The sequence below is a fragment of the Marmota flaviventris genome, chromosome 3 (genome assembly GCF_047511675.1).
Source record: "Marmota flaviventris isolate mMarFla1 chromosome 3, mMarFla1.hap1, whole genome shotgun sequence".
NCBI lineage: Eukaryota > Metazoa > Chordata > Mammalia > Rodentia > Sciuridae > Marmota > Marmota flaviventris.
This window is the reverse complement of record NC_092500.1, coordinates 105138732-105164169: the sequence shown is the minus strand read 5'-3', so window position 1 is coordinate 105164169 and position 25438 is coordinate 105138732. Positions and strand designations below refer to the sequence as shown.

The following is a 25438-nucleotide window of genomic DNA, read 5'->3' as shown; positions in this document are numbered from 1 at the left end:
TTTGACCATTGATTCCTAAGAGGCTACATGTGAAATAAATGTGGTGTGTGTACTTGTGTCTGCGAATGTATTATGTGTGTATGTTTTAAGGTGAATCATTTTCCACTTCATTTATTATAAAAAAAAATAGACTTGGGGTCATTTGTATTCTACTTTTGCAATTTACAGGACTTGGACAATCCCTTAATTTCTCTAAGTTTTGACTTCTTCCTCCAAAATGGAGTTGAACTCAAAGGGCTGACCTGAAGCTTATGCACAATGAGAAAGTATATAAGGCCTGATAACATGGAAAGCACTCAATAATGCTTCATGAAAACTGTTTAGTAAATACCTATTGAGATATCATTTCTGAATCTGTTATCTCTTCTGATCTGTTATCTCTTCATTTGATTATTGTGCAATACCATATAAGCTTAGGATTTCCTCACCCTCTGTCTCATTAATAATCTGAACCCACAAATATGCAGAAATACATGAAGGAAATTTACTATTTAAAACAGCAACATTAAGCGAACACTTAATCCGTTACATCTTGTATGTGTTTTTATTGATTTTCTATTTTTTCCTTACAACAGTCCTGCAAGACTCATATTATTATTACCTCCATCTTAACCACCACTCTATCCTACAAGGGTTTTTGTTTTGCCATAATGGATGAATCTCAGGAGTTCACACATGCTAGGCAAGCACTCTACCACTGATCTACACCCCCATCCCACAGTAAGTTTTTATTTGTTTGTTTCGTACTGAGGATTAAACACAGGGTCACCCTACCACAGTTACCTCCCTGGTTGTTTTTATTTTTTATTTTAAGACATGGTCTTGCTAAATTGCTGAGGGTCTCCCAAAATTGCTGAGGCTGGCCTTGAACTTGCAAATCTGGTGCCTCAGTCTCCCCAAGCCACTAAGATTACAATGTGCACCACCATGCCAACTTTCACAGCAAGTTTCTTAAAACCATTTTTTAAAAACTCTTTTGTAGAGCGTACTACAGGGATACTGCTACATCGATGTTCATAGCAGCACAATCCACAATTGCTAGAACTGTGGAACCAACCCAGATGCCCTTCAATAGATGAATGGATAAAAAAAAGTGGCATTTATACACCATGGAGTATTACGCAGCACTAAAAAATGACAAAATCATAGAATTTGCAGGGAAATGGATGGCACTAGAGCAGATTATGCTTAGTGAAGCTAGCCAATCCCTAAAAAACAAATACCAAATGTCTTCTTTGATATAATGAGAGCAACTAAGAACAGAGCAGGGAGGAAGAGCAGGAAGAAAAGATTAACATTAAACAGATACATGAGGTGGGATGGAAAGGGAGAGAAAAGGGAAATTGCATGGTAATGGAGGGAGACCCTCATTGTTATACAAAATTACATATAAGAGGTTGTGAGGGGAATGGGAAAATAAACAAGGAGAGATATGAATTACAGTGGATGGGGTAGAGAGAGAAGATGGGAGGGGAGGGAGGGGGGATGGTAGAGGATAGGAAAGGTAGCAGAATACAACAGTTACTAATAGGGCATTATGTAAAAATGTGGATGTGTAACCGATGTGATTCTGCAATCTGTATTTGGGGTAAAATTGGGAGTTCATAACCAACTTGAATCTAATGTATGAAATATGATATGTCAAGAGCTTTATAATGTTTTGAACAACCAATAAAAAAAATAAAAAATAAAAAAAAATAAAAACTCTTTTGTTAATCAAATCATCACAGACTTATCTACTTGGTAACTTTTTGGATACTGTGTCATAAATATTACAAGTCTCTTAGAAGGGTTTTCAGAACTGTTAGAACACTATCCACTGGATCCATCTGCTGCCTTTAGGCAAGGCCATAACTAAATAGCTCAGACCTTGCAAAAGTCCTCCTGAGAACAAAATCCCACAACTTCCACTCACAATTCACTTCAAAGTTTAATAGTCAAGAAATTTTTAAATTAAGTAATTTAAACACTTGATGCTGCAGACAACTCCATTCCCTAGGTTGATAAGCCTCCACATTTCTATTTTTATTACTCATTCACTCAACTAGCAAATAAACTTTTATTAAGCCTATCTAAAAGTTGAGAAAGAGAAGGCTCTCAAGTTCTGATACAATCCATGAAGAGGTTGGTGACCTGTGTATGTGTGTGCTGCAGGAGGAGAGTGCACTGTGACAGAGTGGGGACAGGAGAGGCCCTCAAGTATAGAGGTGTGGGCGGGGCTCCCAACCAGCACCAAGTGGCCCATTTATGGGCTTAAACGTGTAATGCTGGTAAACTCACCAGAGTAAACTCAGGGAGGGAAAATGGGCATTAAATTCCAAGCAGCCATGCCTAGAAAACATACACTTTCCTTTTCCTGAGCCCAGAATTCATCTGACACTGCCAGCTTGCCATCTTCCCTATGTAAAAGTTTAGCATTTACCAGTGAACTTCAAAGTTTTTTCACCTACAAACAAAATGACTTCAGTGACTCACAGAAATACCCCATCGTGGGTGCAGCTCAGTAGTAAAGCAAGTTCTTAGAATGTGGAAGGCCCTGGGTTCAATTCTGAGCGCGCACACACACAGTCACACACTCACATACTCACTCTCTCTCTCTCTAATAAAAATGCCCCAAAGTGATGCTGCTGAACAGTGTAGGTTGAGGACAACGAGAGGTCCTTAGAGCAGGAGCCCCAGTCTAGCTTCTGGTCCTGGTTCCACTATGCCTTCAATGTGTACCTCCTACGCACCTAAGCCCCGGGGTTGTAAAGGAAAAACACCTGCCCTCCGTAAAAACAGTGACTATCCAGGGAGAGGAGGACACGCACAAGCCCTGCAGGAAGCTCAAGTTGATAAAGGAAACAAGAAGGAAGCTTCTACTGACTGTTGTTATCCCCACACCTCACTGAACTTCTCAGATTCCGTTCCTTAAAATTGGGAATAATAAGTCCTTAGTTACTCTATGTTGCTGTGGAGACCTCAAAGGACAAATCTCCCAGAAAATTGTAAATGGAAATTCAAAGTAGGGATTGCTGACTATCGACGTCACTGTGCTAATCCGCACATTTCCAAGATTGTTTCCTTCAGCTGTGCTACGGGAAAAGCGTCGAGCAGAGGACTAGACTAGAACGTTGAGACTCGTTAGCACCTTCTCCGGAAGAACCGGAAAGAAGCAGGTTTAACATAACGTGGAGGGGAATCCGGAGCCATCTCCAAAGTCAAAACTTGGGAAAGTGATACCCGCGGCCACGCGCGTCCTGCCATTCACTCCCTAAGCGCTGGACACCACCTCTCTCTCCACTCCATCCCCGCCCCGAAATCCTACACCGGTCTAAAGCCTCGCGGACCGAATCGCGAGCGCTCCCTGGCGGCAGTCCACGGACACTGACTGCTAGGATCGCGAGGGGCGGAGCGGACGAACGAAGTCGAGGTAAGGGGGTGTGGTCTTCTCGCGGGAACTGATGGCGTCACCAGAGCGACGGGCCCGGAAGGAAGCAGCGTGCTGAGGGGTGTGGCGGTTTCTGCGGTTGCTCTGGGGTTCGGACGAGTACGGAGCGCCTGGAGGGACAGCCTGGTACGCGGCCCCCGCCCTGAAGTGCGCGCGCCCGGCCTCGTTGCGGCTTCTGGCCCGAGCTCAGCCTCGGTCCTCCGGAGCTCCGGCCTTAGCCGCCTTTCTCCCTCAGCCTGCCCCCTCGGGAGCGAGAAAGAAAACCCTTTCTGTCTCTTCCCTGCCCACGAGCTCCTGGAGGGACCGAGCGGAGGCTTTTGGAGCCCTTGGGACGCGCGACCCTCTCTCAGAGGAGAGCGGGGAAGGGGCGCGAGGTGGGGTGGAGGTGATTTCGGGGGTGGAAAGGGCATTTGCAAAAAGGACGCAACTACAGATCGGTAGCTAGAGGCGGCCACGGTAAAATAAGTGCCTCAGACATCTGCGTCCCAGTTATTTTAGACCCGGGAGGCAGAATCCATGCCTTGCGCTGATGGGCCCTGGCACTCCGACTGAACTTTGCTGTCAGTCATCTAGGTTCAAGGTTCAGGAAAAGAGTTTCTGAATGCCAGCTCTTTCACATCCAGGTGCCTGAACGCAGTTAGACCCAGGAACCCTCAGTCTCCCAGCCTGGGCCGTCCCGGTTTCTCCGAACGACAGGCTGAAGTGCAAAGGATATGGGCAAGAGAGTGGCTTCAGTTCACAGTCCCATCCTGTTTAGGTCCAAATGAATAACTGGGAAGGTGAATGAAAGGCCAGAGGATCCCACTTTGGAACTTTGCTGCTTGCTGCTTCTGTCTCTAGCATCTGAAATGAGTAAATGATGGTTTCCTCTGAAATCGCAGGCAATTAGAACTGGGAGGCCCTGACCAGAATTACATAGCCACAACTGCCTGTCATTTGACATCCCCTGTAATTTGGGCCAGCATACTGCAGCTGGCTCCCTTCCCTTTACTAGTGTGAGGCTCCAGTAACGGCACATTCATGTTCACAGGAAGTTAAGGCTGTGTTCAGAACCCTGCCCAATTGGCACTGGTTCTTACTTGGACAAGGACTGAAGCCATTGCCTCTTCACTGTGATGGGGAACATAATTCCACTGTTAGGGAATGGGAATGTTGACTGAGAGCAAGGATGAAATGAGTTGTATATGTAGCCTTATGTTCCTACTACAGTAGGCTGCATATGAGTCACTTTCAGGGAGCCTCACTTGGTGAGGCACTCACTAGCATGGCTTTTCTCCTGCATGTCTGGCCATACACATTTTCCCACATCTTTTCCCTAGGATAAAGGTTCACTGATGGCTCAGTTGGGAGCAGTTGTGGCGGTGGCTTCCAGTTTCTTTTGTGCTTCTCTCTTCTCAGCTGTGCACAAGATAGAAGAGGGACACATTGGGGTATATTACAGGTAAGGCAGAGACAGGTAGAAACTTTCAACCTCCTGTTAAATGGCTCCCTTTTTTAGTTACTATAGCAGATTTTGCTAAGTTTATATATTATCGCATACAGCAGTGTTTTTAGATTGAGCTTTTTGTATCAGTGACCAAGACAAACCAGGTGTGTGAATATGCAAGTGTGTTTGTATGCATATTTAGAACTTCCCTTAGTATTGGTGATGGATAAATGTGTATATAGACTCAGAGACAAAAGCAGCACTCTTTCCTGATCATCCCTGAACTATTATCGTCTCAAACATACTTCTGGGAGGCTTGGCTCAACACTATCAGGTTACCTCTAGAAAAGCCATCTGAGTCCCAGTTCTTGATGGCAACTTGAGAAGATAGCCTACTTTGATAATTTGGGAGTCTCTTTTAGAATGAACATTTTGGGGAAAACAAAAGGTTCTGCAAGTTGATCTGTATCAGTCAAGGCAAACCTTAAGATAATGGTTCCTACAATTATATCATTGTTTATTTTATTCTTTTTTTAATTAAATTTGACTTCACAGTGTAAAGCAAAGAAACACTTGTAAATCTTGGTTTGGTTTCCTTTTAGTATCCTCCATGGCCAAAGCTTTTGCTTTAAGTCTTTATGAACCTCTTCTTAAATGTGCCCTATGATGCTTATTTCTGGATTGCCAATAGCAACTTCTAAAACTCTGATTGAGTCTAGGGATGTAGCTAAGTGGTAAAAGCATGCTTAGCATGCACAAGGCCCTAGATTTAATCCACAGTGCCCCCCCCCAAAAAAAAAAAAATTTAAAATTCTGATTGAATTCTCCCCTACTTTCTAAGGTCATTTTTAGTTTTTTCTCCCCACCATCAATTTATTTGTTCCCCAAACAGGTTATCATTACAAACAACCTGATTAGGAAGGTAACTCAATATTGTCAGATAAATATATTTAAATGACTTATAGTATATACATAAAATTATTCTTTTAGTTGGCCATGTCACTGAACTCTCAAAAACAATGCAATTAATTTATGGTGTATCACTTCATTTAAGTTCCCTAAAGAATTGCCACAAGCTCAACAGATGATGATTAAGTGAAAAAGACTTCCTCTCTTATCTTGAATATAGCCAGGGATTCTGCTGTCCCTTTTTTGCAGGGAAGCGGGGGTCGGTATTGGGGATCTAATACAGGGGCACTTTTCCACTGAGCTACATCCCCAGCTCTTTTTTATTTTTATTTTGAGACAGAGTCTCACAAAAAAAATTTTTTTGGTTGCTGAGCCTATCCTCAAACTTGGAATCCTGTCTCAGCCTCCGAAGTTGCTGGGATTAAAGGCATGCACCATTGCACCCAGTTTACTGTCTTCATTTCACTTCACCCATGTGCCTGTTTTTCTTAGTGCAAAAGCTTACTTTCAGGCTTCCTAGTGTTGAAGCAAGAGGAAGAAAAGGATCTCTGGATGTGGCTGTGGCATGTGTCACTCTATATTAAATGTTTATAGGACTGAAGAGAAAGTTAGCCCGCGTGGTCTTAATGTAATACTGAACCTTCCTCTCTCTCCCTTCTCTGCAGAGGCGGTGCCCTGCTGACTTCCACCAGTGGCCCTGGTTTCCATCTCATGCTCCCTTTCATCACATCATATAAGTCTGTGCAGGTACACTTGGCTTGTGTGGTATGGTTGAATGACTACAAATTTGGATTGTTGATAATAACATGATTTGAAATTATTGAGCCATTGGATAAATAAAATGCCTTTTCAGAGACTGATTTAAGTATCACAAACACACATGGGTATGCAAACACAGTGAGGCTCTTGGAGCTTTACTTGATTATTGAAATAGCTGAACGGAATCATCATTGCCTTGCCTTGGACCATTAGCCCCATATGGAAATTATTTCTTCACCTCAAGACAAAACCAGAGAAGATTCTTCTGAAAATATAGAAGAAAAGTCTAGTGTATATGTATGTATGCCTGTGTTTTTTAGAGCACAGACTACCATGATAGATAGAAATAAAGCATGGTAATTTTGCTGGTTCTTATTAAACTTCAGAAATGTGAAATAACTTTTTTAGGCGGAAGAGGGAAGCTGGATTAGTAAGGGGTAATAACATCTGAGGTAGGAGTAAAATGAGCTGTAGAATGCCCAGCACACCAGTAATTCCCAGCTATTAGGGAATTTGAGCAAGAAGATCACAAGTTCAAGACCAGCCCCAGCAACTTAGCCAGACCCTGTCTCAAAAGAAAAAAATAGGACTAGGGACATACTCAGTGGTAAAGCACCCCTAGGTTCAATCCCCAATACTAATAGAAAAAAAACAACAACCAAAAAGGTTATAAGTGGCAGATCTCAACATGGCTAAGATAGACTAGACATCTCTGAGATATGTCCATGTAAGAAAAAATCAGATTTCAAGAATAACTTCTCAACTGAACCAGCAAAATGTCCTAGAATACCTCATAGTCATTTTTCTTTTATGGTTTTAAAAATGTATTCAAGTATATTACCTCATTTGAGTTTGGTAGTAATCCTGAGGACAGGCTAAGCAGGTACTGAAGTCTAAGACAGGTTAAATAGGAATTTGCTGTTTCAAAACACACAGTTTAAGACTCCTAATCCAGGGTCTTTCACCTAAACCATTATTTCTCTGCCTGTTCAGATGTGGTTCCCTTACAGTGAAGGTAGGTTAGGTACCTTTATCTGGTTTAGATGCACATACTGTAAAGGGGGATTAGGTGAGTTATTCATGTTTAACAAAGGCAAAGTTTAACCCAAACAAGTAGTTAAGGACAAGGGTATTTGGGATTCCAGATAGTAAATTTCACTGTTTGTCACTGTCCATCTTAAAGTATTTGATGTCCTCTGTTTCTAGACCACACTCCAGACAGACGAGGTGAAGAATGTTCCCTGTGGAACCAGGTAAAATACCCAGAATAAAGCTAAACCCCAATAAGTAAGGGAAAGGACTTTCTGAGTGGCTGAAGTAAGAGACAGTGACACTGTGTTGTGATGGTTTTATCATATTCCTGCCCCTCTATTCTAACTTGACCAAGTAATGGAGTGTAGTAGAAAGGATCCAAGAGGGTTTGGGAGGGGCTAGAATACCATGTTGAGAAATTGTTCTTAATAATGAATGTTTGAGGGGTTAAGGAAGGGCTGAACGAATATGATGGCAAAGCCAAAGTGAGAAACACCATAAAATTCCACAGTGAACTTGTGTGTTCTGAAAACTTCTTTACCTTCCTTAGTCTACTCCCTGCAGTCCATTGCTTTCATCAAAAGGCATTGCTGATTCAAAAGATATGAACTGCTCTTTTCTTACTGATATCCCAAAAGTATCACTAGTTCTTGTGGAGGTATTTTTGGGAGGTGTAATTTCTCAGATCAGGTTGTTGATATCAGCTCTGATGTCCCACAAATATTCTGCTCCTTTTCTGCCAGTCACACATCTTATGCTATCTGGAGATTACACAATATTCCAGAACTTATTAGTGACTTCTTTGTCCCTTCTTCCTCCAATAGTGGTGGTGTGATGATCTACTTTGACAGAATTGAAGTGGTGAACTTCCTGGTACCAAATGCAGGTATTCTTCCAGTGTACCCTCTCCACTCACTTAATTCCCCCATATCTGCCTGTCTCTTGGTGTGTCAGGAAGGGACAGTTGCTGTGTCTTAGAAAGTTTGAGGAGTTTGGAATCTTACATTTTCTTATACTGAACTCTCTCCTCCCTCACCCAGTGTATGATATAGTGAAGAACTATACTGCCGACTATGACAAGGCCCTCATCTTCAACAAGATCCATCACGAGCTGAACCAGTTCTGCAGTGTACATACACTTCAAGAAGTCTACATTGAGCTGTTTGGTAAGAAAGTCCCCCTTCCCCGTTCATACCAGGCTTTAGCAATCCTACATCACCCCACTACCTGCTTCCTAGCTCCCACAAGATAAGATAGATAGTATTTAGGAACTCGTTCCTAAGGAGTTCCTGGAAAATATTAATGTCAATGAAAGAAGATCCTTGAAAAAAAAATAATAGTAGAATAGAGTATTCACTTTTGACTGGATTCAGAGAACTGGAACGGAAAAGTGTTTTCTCTTCCCCTAAAATATCATTCTGTAATGAAGATACCATCATTTCTAGAAGAACCTTAGAGGTTATCCTCCCAACATTCTCATTTTAAGATAAGTGTACTGAGGCCCAAAGCAAGAAAGTTATGAGCTAATTGCTAGTTGGTAGCAGAGCTGAAACTAGAACCTTTCTCTGCTGGCTATTAATTCAGTGTTCTCTATGTACCACACCACACCAAGTGAAGGGCCCCAGGGATGGGTGATGAAAATGCTATGGTTCTATAATTCTGAAAGTGAGACAAGAATTTAACTTTTTACAGTTCTTAGAACCTTTATGTTTTGCTACACCCCCCCCCCCCCACGCCAATGCCACTCTGTCCCTAAAGAGATGAACAGGAAAATGGTTTAAAGAAAAAGGATCCACACACTTAAGTTGACACCTTTGTCCTTTTTACCTGATCAAAGGAAACCCAACCTGACTTTAGCAACAAAGGAAGGAGACATTTCAGTAATTGTTACAGCTCCTTTATGGTATTCTGTTTAAACTTGCTTCTAGAATTTTCTAGTAGCCAATGATAGAAGTAAATGAATTTTTCTTGATACTAACACTGGATGATGATTTTTCCCTGGAGTCCATATAAAAAGGCCCCTATGTGGGTTTTTGGATTTTTTGTTTTTCTTTTGTCTTGTTTTGTGTTACCAGAGATGAAATCAGAAACCTTGTGCATGCTAGGCAAGTACTCTGCCACTGAACTACACCTCAAACCTAAAAATATTTTTTATTAATGGACAGAAGGAGGAATCATTTATATTGCCTGTGACCATTTGCTTAGACAAATAACCTTTTGCTTTGTCTAAGATTTAGGAAATCATCAGAATCACTTTATTTTTATGCAGTGGAAAACTGAATGTAAATTCATTTTATGGGGTTTGTATTCTTTCGTTGCTTTTGGAATTGTACCTTCAAGGAAAAACTGGAAAATTTGCTATTGATTTTTTTTTTACCTCAAACTAATAGAATTTTATGAAATATTTATTTTCTCTCTAGCCATTGTTTGAGAATAGTGCCTTTGATGAATATTTTGAAGCATTTGAAACAACAAAAGAGAAAGAAATCCTAATGTCCCTGAAGAGAAAATTAAAATACTAAATTGTCTTGTATTTAAATACTTTTTACTGTGTTATAGATAAACTTGGTAGCTCAGTGAAGTGTGGCTTTTATACAGAGGAACCAGGAAAATGTATTTGCTTTGATACTTTTTTCTTTCTGAATTTCAGTCTTGCTGGCAAGCACTGTTTTTTTACTTAGAATCTGTGTATATTCATAAAGGAGAAATTCATATCTCTAATGTTCCTTGAACTACTCAGAACTCTCTCAGCCTCATCTTTAAACATGACTCTGCATTATTTTTATCACTTTTTACTATGCTACATCTTCTTTGACCATTTTATAATAATAGTTTCTAATACTTGTTCAGAACTTTACCTGAAGAACCGCTTGTGTTTACTTCGTAATATGATTTTTTTTTAAGAGAGAGAGAGAGAATTTTTTTTAATATTTATTTTTCAGTTTTCGGTGGACACAACATCTTTATTTTATTTTTATGTGGTACTGAGGATCAAACCCAGCGTCGCGCGCATGCCAGGCGAGCGCGTTACCGCTTGAGCCACATCCCCAGCCCAGTAATATGATTTAATTAGAATTTATCAATATCAGTATAACATATAAGCAACTTACCATCAGTATTACTGAAATGCTTTGCAAAATATTTCTTCTAGATTTCCCCAGTAAGTTACTAGCCCAGGGCAACAGTTTTCTACCTTGACTCAGATATAATTTGGTCTGATAAATGACCATAGTACTTGCCTAGCATGCACAAGGCCCTGGATTCAATCCCCTACACTGCCAAAATAAATAAATAAATAAGGGGTGCAGGACACCCTTATGTTTCTGGGCTTTGCAGTATGATATTATTAGGAAGACCTTTTGCCTATGTTCTTGAGCTGCTATTTTCATTTGTACTTTACCTCCATCCCACCCTCCCTAGTCTAGAAAGTATAACATTTCCTTTTTGTGTGTGTTTATTGATTCCAGACCAGATTGATGAAAATCTCAAACTGGCTTTGCAACAGGACCTGACTTCAATGGCCCCTGGGCTTGTCATCCAAGTAAGCATTGCCACAGTGGGAGAATACGGTCATCTCTTCCAAGGGATGTCCTTTTTATGCAGGAATATGTAGGCTCTGTAGGAGTTTATATATCTTTCCACCCTCACTTTCCCATTGTTCACTATTTGTATCTTTCTCCAGGCTGTGCGGGTGACAAAGCCCAATATACCTGAGGCCATTCGCAGGAACTACGAGTTGATGTGAGTATGCCCTAGGCCTAACTGACCACCACACTCTACCACCTCCCACCTTTCCCATCTCAGAGTTAACCAAAACTGTGCCAGGCTTTTTGGTTATTCCCTTTCTTGAGCATTTATGATAGCCTACTCCACTGTTAGATTACACAGGCATGTCACTGCCCTCACAGGGACTCCTTAACAGAGAGAATGAGCTGTGTGGAGCAGGATGCTTTTAAAAGGCCTGGGGCCTTCTTCATGTTCAGTGGCTCATGCTAAATGTGGAGATAGGAGGGAAAGATGAGTAAGTAGATAGCAGGTCCATTTGACTAAAAGTATATTATGTTTTTGTTTTGTTTTGAGATGGGATTAGGCTAGGCTTAAACTCCTAGGCTTAAGCAGTCATTCTGCCTCTTCTGTGTAGCTGAAGCTATAGGCATGTACCTTCATGCCCAGCTGTTACATTATGTTTAATTTCCTATAAATGAGTTAGCTTGGAAGAGAAAGAGCCACTATCTGCAACAGATCAGCCTTTACCTGGGCCATTGAACATTCTTCCAGGAGAGAGCAAGAAATTAGAGTGTGCTTCTCCTCACTGAAAGAGTTTGGCTTCTCCAGGGGACAGTGAAGTTCTGCAGCGGCTTTTCTATTCTAGCCTCACAGCTGCATATTTTTCCCCCTCAGGGAAAGTGAGAAGACAAAGCTTCTTATTGCAGCCCAGAAACAGAAGGTGGTGGAGAAGGAGGCTGAGACAGAGCGGAAGAAGGCCCTCATTGGTCTGAATGTGGTTCTGTGATCTCCCTTTCAGGGTGGAAGGGCTGGAAATGATGGGAAGATGCAGGGAAGGCCCAGGCATGAATAGACTACATAGTCTTCCAAAACATTTCCACCATGCCAGAGTGGCATTCATGCCCCAGAAGCAAAGTTGAAACTGTTAGATCATGGCCAGGGTAATGAGTTTTGAGTTTCTACCCATTTCATAAATGGAAGGAGCCCTTTCTATTAGTCATAAGTCATAATAATAATAATGGCTGACACTTAATGGGAACTTAACTATGAGTCATGTTCTTCTCTAAGCACTTCATATGTGAAGGAACTAAGTCCTCACAACTGTCATGTGAAGTAGCTACCGTAATTGGTCTTATTACCTGAACTGAAGCAGAGAGAAGTTGAATAACAGAGTCCTGTGGCAAGTAGAGGTGGGACTGGGGTTCAAGTTCAGAGATTCTTGCTCTAGACTGTGCTCCTGATCACTACACTGCATTATCAACAACCAACCCAACTACTTCCTAAAGTGTCCTTAAAATATTATTTGGGAAGAAGTATACCTGTAACTTGGGAGAGAAGTCAGGACTTGTTCCTCACCTTCTTCAGAGAAATGATTCTTCTCCCTGGGGCCAGTTACTATTGGTTACTATCTTGCACTGATGATGTGCTGCTACACTCACTCCTCATTCGATCTCTGCCCACATGTGCCTGTCACAGGTGCCCTATGGGGAAAGCAGCTCTCCATATGAGCATATCCATTGTCATGCACAGGGCACTCAGATCAGGTAGAAAGTGAAATTAGTCAAACTTGAAGTGTCAGAGCTGTAAGTCTTTTCTCAACTTCATTTATAGAAGCAGAAAAAGTAGCTCAGGTTGCAGAAATCACCTATGGGCAGAAGGTGATGGAGAAGGAAACTGAAAAGAGGATCTCAGAAATTGAAGGTAAGCAGAAGTAACATTGATGCCTGAGTTTGACTCAGCCTCTATTTTTTGGCAAGTGGGTGAGAGAGTTGTTTCCTTTGCTTTTTAGTCTCTGTTTCTAGGATGTCATAATCTCTCTGAAACGTGTGTTTTACTCTGTGCTTAGACTCAAGTTTGGATATTTCAGCCAGGATAACATTCAGCATTCTACTTTAGAGAGCATTCATTCATTCAGCAAATTCTGGTTGAGTGCCTTTGTGTGCCAGGCATTTTATGAAATATAAGGAAAAGGGAAGTCACTGTCCCTGCTGTTTTGGAGCTCACAGTTTAGCAGGGGCCTCTGAGCATTAGGAGTAAACTTAGAAGCTGGGCCAGAATAGCAGCTGGTCCCCGTTGCCTCAGCCACCCACTCCTTTAAAATCAGTCCATGCCATTATTTTGATCTTTAAGTCTGCTCTCAAGGTCTAAGCAGATACTAAGTTGGCTTTGAAGAAAACATGTTTTTTTAAAGCCTGGCATGGTGGCACATGCCTGTAATCCCAACTACTCAGGAGGCTGAGGCAGGAGCATCACCAGTTCAAGGGCAGCAACTTAGACCCTGTTTCAAAATAAAAATAAAGAGGGCTGTGAATGCAGCTCAGTAATAATAAAGTGCCCCTAGATTTAATCTCCAATACCAAACACCACAAAAAAAAAAAAAAAAAGAGAAAGAAAGAAAATTCAAAACCAACAACACTAAAGCTCAAGTGTTTTCTTTGCTAGTTTTTCTGAATATCATTCACCTTCAGTTCCTGCTCCTAAGCCTTCACCTCTTTCCCACTACCCACCTTTTATCTCTTGTGGTCCTTTTGTCAAGCAAATTTTAGGACAAAAATGGATCCTTCGGCTACAAAGTGTTATGTCCGGTTATATTCATTATGGGACTTGTAAGGTTTTCAAGGACCCACTGAGGAGCCAGTTAGGATTTCACAGATCAGTGGCTTCTTATTCAGGATCTCTTAGCAAAACAGCAGTTTTGTTTTGTTTTGTTCTCAGTACTGGGGATTTGGGATTGAATCCAGGGATACTGTACCACTGAGCTGCATTCCCAGCTCTTTTTGTGTTATTTTATTTCTGGCTTTGAACTTGTAATCCTCCTGCCTCAGCACCCCCAAGTAGCTAATATTATTGGCATGTGCCACGGCACTCAGCTAAACGATACATTTTTATTTTTTATATATACCTGTCATCAGGTACTGAGGCCAGTTGAATTTTCCCATGGCAGCCAGACTACAGCAAGACTACAGGTTCCTTCACCCTAGGGTCATGCTGAAGGCATGCAGTTAAGACCCCCACAGACTGACCTTTCTCCCCAGGTGTTTTGCTACAGATATTACATGTGGCTGACCTCATTCCCAGGGCAAGGGGGCACACATCAAAAATTTTTCATCAGCTTGACAGAAAGCTAGTTCCAACTAAGTCAAGAGGCATATCACTTACAGAGTGGGATTAAATAGATCTGAATCCAGACATGTATTAGTCTTGACCACTGTATGTAATTCTCTCTAGAGTTGTGCCAGCTTAATCATTGTTAATTAGAAATGTTTTTTCCCTGTATTGGCTTTTTGTTGTTGTTGTTGTTTGGTACTGGGGATTGAACTCAGGGGCACTCGGCCACTGAGCCACATCCCCAGCCCTATTTTGTATTTTTTATTTAGAGACAAGAGTCTCACTGAGTTGCTTAATGCCTCGCCATTGCTGAGGCTGGCTTTGAACTAGAGTTCCTCCTGTCTCAGCCTCCCAAGCCACTAGGATTACAGGCATGTGCCACTACACCTGGCTCCGGTACCGGGGTTTGAATCCATGGGTACTCTACCACTAAACAATGTTTCTAGGCACTCCCCGCCTTTTTTTAAATTTAAGACAGGGTCTTCCTAAGTTGCCCAGGTTAGCCTAGAACGTACAATCCTCCTACCTCATCCCCCCAAGTCAATGATATTGCCGGCATGGGCACTGCTCTTGGGCTATAAATATTTTTAAATAATTGATAGAAATTAAAAAGAGGATAGGAATGGGAAAGAACAGTAGAATGAATCAGACATAACTTTCCTATGTTCATATATGAATACATGTCCAGTGTAACCAGTGTAACTCCACATCATGTACAACCACAAGAATGGGAAGTTTTGCTCCATGTGTGTATGGTATGTTAAAGTACATGCTACTGTCATGTATAACTAAAAAGAACAAATAAAAAAAGAAATAACAAGGAAATGATTTTGGAAAGGAATTGAACAATTTTGTATTGATGGTATTCAGTTTTAAGGTGAATCATCCACTGGCTATATTCAGAGCCGCCTTTGGGCTTCATTGCTTTTGCTAAGTAGCAGGAGAGGGATAGGTGGAGAGCTCTGAAACTGAGGCCTGAGGCAGGGACCCACTGCTTTGCTTCACAGATGTGGAGCTACAAAAAAAGGAAGCATGTGGAAATAGGAAGTGTCTCTGGGTAGCTGTACTTTTTTAGGTTATGCTGTCAACATGTATGATTTTGCCCCCAGCAACAGACTTGTACATAATTAGTCCCCATCCTAGGTAGGTACTTTCAAAGCACTTTTTCATCTTTGGTTGATCCTTACACCAGCTAGTGTGAAGTGCCAAAAGAATCCAAAGCAGGGGCTTGGGATGTGGCTCAAGTGGTAGCGCGCTCGCCTGGCATTCGTGAGGCACTGGGTTCGATCCTCAGCACCACATAAAAATAAAATAAAGATGTTGTGTCCACTGAAAACTGAAAAATAAATATTAAAAAAATTCTCTCTCTCTCCACTCTCTCTCTCTTTAAAAAAAAAAAAAAAAATCCAAAGCAGAGAGAGAGAGAGAAGGGCGGAGGTGGGGGGAAACAATCTCCCCAAGGTTATAGAGGCAAAGAGACAGAGCAAGAGTTATAGAGGCAAGAACCACAACAGTCCCTCCAACCTCCCAGTGCTAGGGATCAAACCCAGGGCCTTGCACATGTTAGGCAGGTGCTGTCACTGAGCTACATCCCCATCCCCCAGAACATAGTCTTCTGTTAGACTCTGCATTTCCTGCAAAGTCCAGTTTTTGCACTTCATCCAATTTCCTACATTCCTTCCCCCTCAGATGCTGCATTTCTGGCCCGGGAGAAGGCAAAAGCTGACGCTGAGTGCTACACTGCTTTGAAAACAGCTGAAGCAAATAAGGTAAAGGCCCAGCACAGCCTGATGAAGACGTGTCTTTAGATTTGGGTTTATATTGCTTGAGAGTATCTGGTATTAAATGACTGTCACCACCTAGAGCCCCTTGGGGCCAGAATTGAGGACTCAATTTTGTGTGGACTTAATTTTGTGTGGGTCAGGTATTTTCCTTTGATAGGAGTTTTTATAGAAATTTAATTTTTGATGTTAAACATAGAAATTTCTACAGCTCTTGCCACTCTGTCTTGAAGAGCTTAAATTACTTCCTCCTAAAAGAAATGGCTCCACTGTTACTAATATAAACAAGGAGCCCATGGAAAGTAGAAAGGGGCATATTTCTTTGATAGAAACTCTTTGCATATGAAAATTGAAGGGGTGCTGCCAAAAATTTTCTCCAATATAATCCCACTTAAGGCTTTACTTTTTGTCACAGTTGAAGCTGACACCAGAATATCTACAGCTGATGAAGTATAAAGCCATTGCTTCCAACAGCAAGATTTACTTTGGCAAAGACATCCCTAACATGTTCATGGACTCTGCAGGCGGTATCAGCAAGCAGTATGAGGGGCTAGGTGACAAGCTGAGCTTTGGCGAAGAAGATGAGCCTCTGGAGGCAACCACACCAGAGAATTGAAAAAAAAAAAAATTATACAACTTCAGATGACACTTACAGAGATCTTTATTTTTTAAGATGAAACAGACTGCTCCTTCCTCCCACACTACCTTCTTTGACTCTTCAAGTTACTATGGTGAAAAGAAGAAAAGGACTTAAATCTGTTCCCCTTCTTGGGAAGGGAGGGTGGGGATTGATGATTTGGGGTTTTATTCAGGTAAGTAGGTTGTATCTGGCTTCTGATAAGATTATAAACCATGGGTTTGACCTCTGACCTGCAGGCACCAATTTAGTCCCTTTGAAGTTGACTTAATTAGGAATGTTGTCACTAAAGGGTGGGAGAAGTAGGCTCTTGCCTCCTGGTGATTTGATTTTCCTTATTTGGGAAAATACAGTTCACCATTCGCACCCCCACCTCCAAGGCAGAAGTCTGTGGGGGAGGCTTACAACTGAACAAACATGCACTTGTACATTTGCCAGTGGAAAAACAGCTGCAGAGAATGTTTGGCTTCCCTGGCATTTTTGTCAGTGCGTGTATGGGTTATTTTAGAAGCAAGCTTTTTTTGAGCCCTCTGAAGGAAGAACTGGTGCTAGGTTTTGCAAAATTTTCTATACACTATGCTCCTTGCCCTAGGGCTCAAGAGTGGTGGTTTCTGACTACATTTCCAGAGTCAGGGCTTGGTTACCACCACACATTCTTTTAGAAACTTTTCATTTAATCTGTGATTCAGTTTTTTCTTCTCAAATAATCTCTCTGTTGGCTCCACTTAGCATCAAGAAGATAGGAACAAACAACTCAAGTGGCTTACTAGTTGCTAAAGTGGGATCATTATACTATTAGCCACTGTAGTACCTGCTTGGCAGATTATGTATGTACCTTGAAATCAAGTGTCTTTATTGTTGTGGTGATTCTTCATTGAAGAGCTCTGACACCATGTATGGAGGAGGAAGAAGGGTCAGCCAAGAGATTTCTGAAGTCCTAATGTTTATGGCTCCTATTGGGTGTTTATCTGACATGGTGATAAAGGGAGTCTATTCTCTAAGTAGTGTATGTTTTTAAATCCTGGGCTCCCAGACAGCCACACAGAGAGGTTGGACTGAATGTTAACTCTCCAGAGACATCTGTGTGGATATATGTCAAAGTTCATGCCGTGTTCCTGTGCTGAGTCCCTGGTCTACATCAATATCTGTTCAAAATGTTTTCTTTTTCATTCCTAGTTGGAAAAATTATGAGTCACCCTGGAAGATTCAGGATGGGGGAGAGCAAACATGAAAGAAAGGTTTTTCTTGTATCCTGAAACTAATGTTTTGTGGGTAGGGAATCCAACATGTATAGCTCATGAGTGGTGTACAGAATTGTTAAGTGAAGAGCAGCTATCTGGAGTTAATTTGCAAGTGTATTGGTATGCTAAGTGACCATTATCAGCCCTGGTTTAGGATTTTGTCTAGCTGCCCCTACCCCAAAGAAAGAGCAGAAATAAAAATTCCTACTGTACCACTCTTCCCTCTGTGAATACTAGCAGTGATACTTTCTGGCACCAATCCCCACCTCATTTTTAGTCCCATGCCCAGACTTCTATTTTATCGAGTAGTCCTAGAACTCAGGGTGGCTTGCTCGTAAGTAGCACCAGGCTTGTCAGGAAATGTTCAGCCTGCCTAGAAAGAAAGATGCAAAATATTACCTCCCCTTACTTTAAATGTTGCCCTTCTCTGTTCTCATTCCTGGCCCTGAGAATTCTCAAACCACAGTCCTCATTTTGCTTTGTTCAGGCAGCAAAATGTTTCCCAGTAGGGATGGATTTTAATGTGCTTAAGACTTCTTACTTGCAGAAGGTCCATCTCCCCATTATTAAAATGCATTCATCCTCCTTTCATTTCAATGCTGTTAGTCACTTATTAGGAGCAGCATGACACAGCCAGCATCCCCTGTTTACATATATGTCTGTTCTGGTCTGAATTATTCCACATGGGCCTCAGAAAACACCATCTCACCACAGTAGATTCAGGAGCAGTGTTATCTCAGCCTCTAAATAGCACACTTTCCTCAGGTTTGTTTTAACTTGAAAGTCTCTCCTGTACCAACATCCTGTGATAGTTTGTCCCTTGACCACAAAAGAGCCTCAGTAAGTCCTGTTGCTGCAACTACCTTCCACCAGATTAATGTTGCTTCCTCTTTAAACAAAAAATATAAATGTTGTCACGCTCATTAGCATAAATCCAGTGGTTGTGGGTATCTGTCTGAACAGTAAAATCATGGAAGTCAGCTGTCTCCTTTAACCTTGGGTAACTAACCCATCTTTATTGTTTTAACACTTACTAGAAAATCTGATCTTCAAACATTTGAATTCTAAACATAAAATGTGATAGCCTGCAGTGTTGTAGGCAGTGAAGTAATGGCTGCTATTTATAAGTGGAACTTCTATCAAAATAAGTAACTGTTTATAAAATTCAGTTTTTGTAGAATTTTCCCAAGGAATAGCACCTTGGTAGAATGTTTCTCATTAAAACTTTACAGAAATGATTCATATTCAGTACCGCTTTTAATCACTCTTTTAAATATAAGTACAGAATGTCTGTAAGGAAGCCAAAGTTTGTTAATTTTTATATAACTAAAATAAAATAGATTTGGAGGGATCTGTGTTCATATTAAGTTGAGAAAGAGGGAATCACTGAAGTTTAGCAATGTGTTGATCCCAAAAAAGGGAGATGTTTTATAAATGATCTTTGGCAGTTTCTATGAGTCTGTGTTTCCTTTAACACTGATAACTTTACCATTTAAAGAGAGTAGTTAAAGTCAGATGGTCATATTTACTGACTTTATGGAGTTTGAGAATAAACTGTATCCTTAGTGAATGGCAACTTTGTGTCTAAAAACTTAACCACTACTTCTTGGTTCTGTTCAATATGGTTCTAGCCACTGTTTTTATTGTTTTCTTATAAAAGAGATAATAACCATTCATTTGTGTTTGTATTTTCATTCCTTTCTTATCTCTGCTTTTGTACGGGCTAGTGATTGAATAATCAAAGTAATTTTTCAAAGAGCCCCAAGAGTTTAATGATCCCCTTTGTTACTGAGAAATAATTTCTTGTTATATTAATCATTCTATAAATGATACTGCCTTGGGTCGAAAGCTGGAAGAATTGTTTGGGACAACACAAAAAGCCTCATGAATTTATGTCTTAGTTTTATTTTCAGTCTGTCTAAATAAAATGAGTCTTTGGATTTATTTTTTATTAAAGTGAAATGTAGCAATTGCTAATATTAGGATAGGTGATATAAAGAAATAAAACATCCCTGGCTAGTGAGTTAAGTTATCCCTTAAAATATATTCAGATGAAAATCAATCTCATTATCAACACAGAAGCAAACAACTTAATTTGTGAATAAATTCTTGGCAGGTGTTATAGAGATTTGTCATTTTAAAGAATTAATACACTGAAGTTCTCCAAAGAGAAGGAATATTTTCAATTGACCCAAAATGCATTTTGATATCAATTCAGTGGGGAAGTCCCAGGCTCTGCTCTGGCAAGCTTCCTTGCCTGGTGTTGCCAGAAAGAACACAGGGTGGCTAGTTAAATGTAAATTTCAGATTAACAATAATTTTTAGTGTAAGTATATCCCAAATATTGTATGAGACATACTTATTTTTTAAAAGTATTTTTTAAAGTATGTTATTTATCTGAAAGTCCCATTTAACTGGGTATCCTATACTTTTATTTGTTAAATCTGACAACCTGAGTCCAGGCTTTCCTGGGGCTTCCAGACTTTCTTTATTGGCTCAAAGGCCCAATACACAAATAATATGAATTTGGAATTGAGTGAGTAAGATAAGAGTACCATTCCTGGAGTTACACTGCTTAGGTTCATATCCCTGCCCTACCACTTCCTAGGTGTGTGGTCTTAATATAAGCCTCTGTCTTCATCTATAAAATGTATCAAGTGAACTATAAGAAATAATTCATATGGAGGATTTTAGCATTGTTCTTAGCATGTGTAAGTGTTCAAAAAGAACTTTTACTCCTCTGGGAAAACAAGTTAGAAAGCACATAACTATTAAGTGGGTGCCACCAAGTAGAAAGTCAAATGTTTTTAAAAAAAAATAATAAGATTACAAATAGGATAGCATGTAGAGGAAGAAGGGAACATGGCCAGGCAGCAAATACAGTATTGAGAATACATACCTCTGTGGAAATGGAGAATGCAGAAAATAAGCTGGTTTGACCCTGTTGAGAGGAATTGTCTGGTTCTGGGCTTCAGTTAAAACAAACAGGGCTGGGGATGTAGTTCAGTGGTGGCACTTGCCTGCCATGTACAAGGGCACTGGGTGTTCCATCCCCAGTACTGAATGAAAAAATAGAAACCTGAAGATTCTAAAAAGAGAACAATGTTAAAACCAAGGTGGAGGGCGTGGCGGGGGGGGGGGGGGGGGGCGCGGGGGGGATGTGGCTCAGCAGTAGAGTGCTTGCCCAGCATTCATGAGGCCTTAGGTTCAACCCCCAGCACTGCGGTTGGTGGTGAGAGGAACTCTCTAAAAAGTGAACTCACCAGTTGACCCCACAAAAGGCAAAAGGGAAATTTAACAACTTCACTGGGCTTTGTTGTTAGGTTTTGTTTTGTTTTGTTTTGGGCTGGTGGCGGGGAGAGGCACAGGTGATATTGGGGATAGAACTCAGGCCCTTTACCACTTAGTTACATCCCCAACTCTTTTTTTTTTTTTTTTTTTTTTTTTTTTTTTTTGTAGACAGGGTCTCACTTAATTGTCCAGGATGGACTTGAATTTGCCATCTGCTTCAAATAGCTCAGCCTCCAAGTAAGTAGCTGGGATCACAGATGTACACCTCTGCACCTGGCAGAGTATTTTAAAAGAATTTACATACATCTGGCTAAAGTTTGAAATAGGAATAAGTAGTTCCCTGCCAATAGAAAGTAAGTCCAGGGTTTAGCACAGATAACATTTTCTTCTCTGAAAAGTCTCAGAAATTGGGGGAAATTTTATGCTCTTTGGGATGGTCTAAATGTCATTCTTTCTATGTGAAAGATCAGATGATTTTTTTAGGGCCCTCCCCAGGTCTACAATCTATACTGACATTTCAAAAGCCAAATATGACAGCATGTTTGTGCAGGAATTGCTGTCTTAGGCTACTCTGCCTGAATTCATTTAACCTGGGACATGGGCACTATGACTCCACTTCTCTTCAAAGTCAAATAACTAAGCAACACTAATCTTTTTTCTAACATCCCCCCCACCAAAAAAAAAAAAAAAAACCAGAATTACTATAGGCTCAGGAAATAATTTTAAAATTTATATGCTTCTCTCATATAGAGGACCTAGGACTATAGAGGTGAATGTTTTTAAAAACTTGATGACATTTATGATGAATACCAAGTTTTAGATTATTCATAAAATCTGATGGCATATACCTGTAATTCCAGCTACTCCGAAGGACAAGGCAGGAGTTCGAGTTCAAGGCCAACTTGGGCAATATAGCAAGATTCTGTCTCAAAATAAAACTGTAAAAAAAAGGGCTGGGGATATAGCTCAGGTAAAACACAAAGGACTGAAAGTTCTGTTCAGTGGTAGAGCACTTGCTTAGCATGCTCAAAACTCTAGATTCAATCCCCAGCACCAAGAAGAAGAAGGAGAAGGAAAAGCAGAAGGAGAAGAAGATGATCTACTCCTTTTGGGTGTTTGGCTTCTTAATCTGTTTTTTCCTTTGTTTCTGCAAATTATGAGAAGAATTTAAAGACATATTACTGGTGCTGAAATAATTCTGGACTTGCATTTTTCAAGGATTATGTAGCAGGGGAGAGTAAAAGGTTAAGTTAGATAGTTGATATCCATCCAACTGAAGAAAAAACTAAAAAAAGAAAATAAGGAGCTGGATGCAGTGGTGCATACCTGTAATCCCAGTTCTCAGGAGGCTGAGGCAGGAAGATCATAAGTTTGAGGTCAGCCTCAACAATTCAGTAAGGTCCTGTTTCCAAATGGTAAATAAAAAGGGCTGGGGATTTAAAATGCCCCTGGGTTTAATCCCCAGTACTACAAAAATAAATTCAAAAGCTAAATAATTTTAAACAGTAAAGAAGCTGGAATGTGAAACAATAATAGGACTAGGACCATTATCTTTTTTTTTTTCCTACTTCCATTTTCATAAGATCGTAGAGTGTTAGAAATGAAAAACATCTTAGAAATAAATCTACAGTAAAATCTCAACTCATCCTGGTCTCCTGTAAATTTCCTTTACAGAATAATGCCTCAACAAAGGCTCACTGAATAGGTAAGAAGGTGGAGGATGGCACTGCCTAGTAATTCACAGAAGAGAGAGACCTCATCTATTAGTGAAGATACAAACTGGACCAGTGGTATACACAGCAGGAGGATTGCAAGTTTGAAGACAGCCTCAGCAACTTACTGAAACCCTGTCTGAAAAATAAAATAAGGGCAGGGGGTGTAGTTACTTTTAAAATAAGGGTAGGGGATATAGTTACTTTGCTAAAACTCCCTGGGTTCGATCCCCACTAGTGGAAGGAAGGAAGGAAGGAAGGAAAGAAAGAGGGAAAGAGGGAAGGAAGGGACTACTTGTTATCATAGTGACCTATAACCTGAATTGCTATCACCATTAGATATTCCCTAGATCTATGAAGTATTTATGGTTTTTTTCTGTTTGTTTGTTTGTTTGTTTTTCTTGGTGCTGGAGATTGAACCCAGGGGTGCTTTACCACTGAGCTATACCTGAGCCCTTTATATTTTTTTTTTATTCTGAGACAAACTCACTTAGGTGGTTAGGACTTGCTAAGTTGGGAAGGCTGGTTTCAAACCCGTGATCCTCCTGCCTCAGACTCCCAAGGCAGGGATTACAGGTGTATGCCACTAAAGCCAGCATATTTATGGTTTTAAAATGTTTTCTTTAAAAGTATTTCATGCTCATCCTTTCCCTTCTCTATACATCCCTTCACCGCCATCTCCTTTGTTCCTTCCATCACTTCCTATTGGCTAGTTCTATACAATTTTGTGCCTCTACAACAAACAACTATTAGGCTTATTCCATGAAGGGCTATTCTGGTCACTTTTTAATGTTTACCACTTTGGAGTAAAAATGTATCAACACTAGAGATACTTGAATACAATTACTCCTAATATCTTCAGCAATTCTAGTTTATAATCTAGTCATGTGTACCATGAAAAATGACCATAGACTTCTCCAAAAGAAGTCTCATTGCAAGGATGTAAGGTTCTGTCCAAAACTATTTTCCCAGAGCAGAACATGTAAAATTCCATCTCACTTTCTGGAGTCTGGTGAGAAAAGGTATAAGAAGAAAAAGAATATTGCCTCTTCTTTCCATAAATCTCTGAGTGAGCCCAATCACAAGACCAAAAAAGCAACCTAAAGGGCTAAAGAACAAACTTTAGCCTTTCTCCAACATAATAGCATCACATGTCATTAAATTGAATTGAGACTCTTTGAACAGTAATTGCAACCAAATTTGCTTTCCATAAAAGCAATCTCTTTCTACTTGCCATAGTACCTACTATTTTACCATAGGACTGTGTGGTGTTTATCTAGCTCATCAAATTTAGGACCCTATTTGCCAGAGAACTGGACAAACAGGAGACGGAAGAACTGGACTGTGTGCTGAGCTCATTCTTGTTGGCCTAAACCTGTCTGTCCTCTCCTTTGACAAGTGTGACAAGCAGCACTAGCCTACGCAGCCCCTGACCACTTGTGTTATAGATAGCCCAAACTGAAGCAAGCTGTAAGTCAAAACTATACACTAGATTTCAAATACTAACTAAATTTTTTTTCCAAGAGTTAAAGCTGCTCTTTTGGTTTTTGTTTGTTTTGTACTGGGGATTGAATCTAAGGGCACTCTACCACTGAGATACATCCCCAATCCTTATTAATCTTTAAAACAGGGTCTCACTAAATTTCGGGGGTTGACCTTGAACTTGGGGTCCTCCTGTTTTAGCCTCTGGTGTCCTTGGGATTATGGGTCTGCGTCACTGCAGCTTGCTTCATTGATTGCATGTTGCAATCTTACTTTGGATATATTGGGTTAAATAAATATATAATTTAATTGGTTTATTTTTTATAAGCACATGGGAAATTTTTGATTTCTGTGTGAACCACATATTTCTATAAGCAAGCACTGGTTTACAGGATGACAAAAATAACCATACATTTGAATCGTGCCTTGTCTTTGGAGTGTTCTTTTATATCTATTAAGGGTTTCTCACAAAAACCATCCAATATATTAAAAGCTATATCTCTGCTCTAGCAGGATCTAATCCTGGTCACTTCGTCTAGAATTTCAGTTTATAGAAACGGGCAAACCTTGTAATGCATTTTAAGGGAAGAGGACCCAAAGAACGTGCTGCGGAGTTTGCCTCAAAGAAGTCCCTTGGGGGTAGGGAGCGGCAGGAAGGAGAAGACTGCAGACCGGGTACCCGAGGACTCTCGGCGGAGGCCTCCGGCACCCCGCGTCGGCCTCGGCACCCCGCGGCTGGGGGACCCAGCTCCCCTCCAGGCTTCCCCCGCCAGGCCCGCAAGCGACCTCCCCAAGATGGCCACTGCGAGGGGCGGGCCGTCCGCCTCGTGCCCGCCCGGCGCTGCCGCATATCGATTGGGTAAGACGACTTGGTGGAGAACTGTGATTGGGTCGCAGGGCGGGA

At 40.9% G+C, this 25438-nt stretch overlaps 1 protein-coding gene and 1 long non-coding RNA gene across 4 annotated transcripts; one reads left to right on the top strand and one right to left on the bottom strand.

Moving 5' to 3' along the window:
* The first annotated feature begins 3478 nt into the window (after nucleotides 1-3478).
* Nucleotides 3479-19725, top strand: Erlin2 (ER lipid raft associated 2). Of its 3 annotated transcripts, none has more exons than XM_027939344.3 (12): nucleotides 3479-3556; nucleotides 4750-4871; nucleotides 6431-6512; nucleotides 7731-7777; nucleotides 8381-8442; nucleotides 8597-8722; nucleotides 11024-11097; nucleotides 11239-11297; nucleotides 11958-12049; nucleotides 12894-12983; nucleotides 16080-16159; nucleotides 16587-19725. In XM_027939344.3, exons 2-12 carry the CDS (start codon nucleotides 4765-4767, stop codon nucleotides 16785-16787), a joined length of 1020 nt encoding a protein of 339 aa, XP_027795145.2. In that variant the 5' UTR covers nucleotides 3479-3556; nucleotides 4750-4764; the 3' UTR covers nucleotides 16788-19725. The 3 variants fall into 3 exon arrangements, with proteins under 3 accessions (XP_027795145.2, XP_071466320.1, XP_071466321.1); XM_071610219.1 differs by lacking the exon at nucleotides 3479-3556 and adding an exon at nucleotides 3568-3804; XM_071610220.1 differs by lacking the exon at nucleotides 3479-3556 and adding an exon at nucleotides 3931-4282 and having other exon boundaries at nucleotides 4829-4871.
* On the bottom strand, nucleotides 16815-25321 carry LOC139705230 (uncharacterized). Its single transcript, XR_011707119.1, has 3 exons — nucleotides 25101-25321; nucleotides 20949-21137; nucleotides 16815-18422 (listed from the first exon to the last, which is right to left on the bottom strand). It is a non-coding gene; the product is annotated as an uncharacterized lncRNA (long non-coding RNA).
* Nucleotides 25322-25438: the final 117 nt, after the last annotated feature.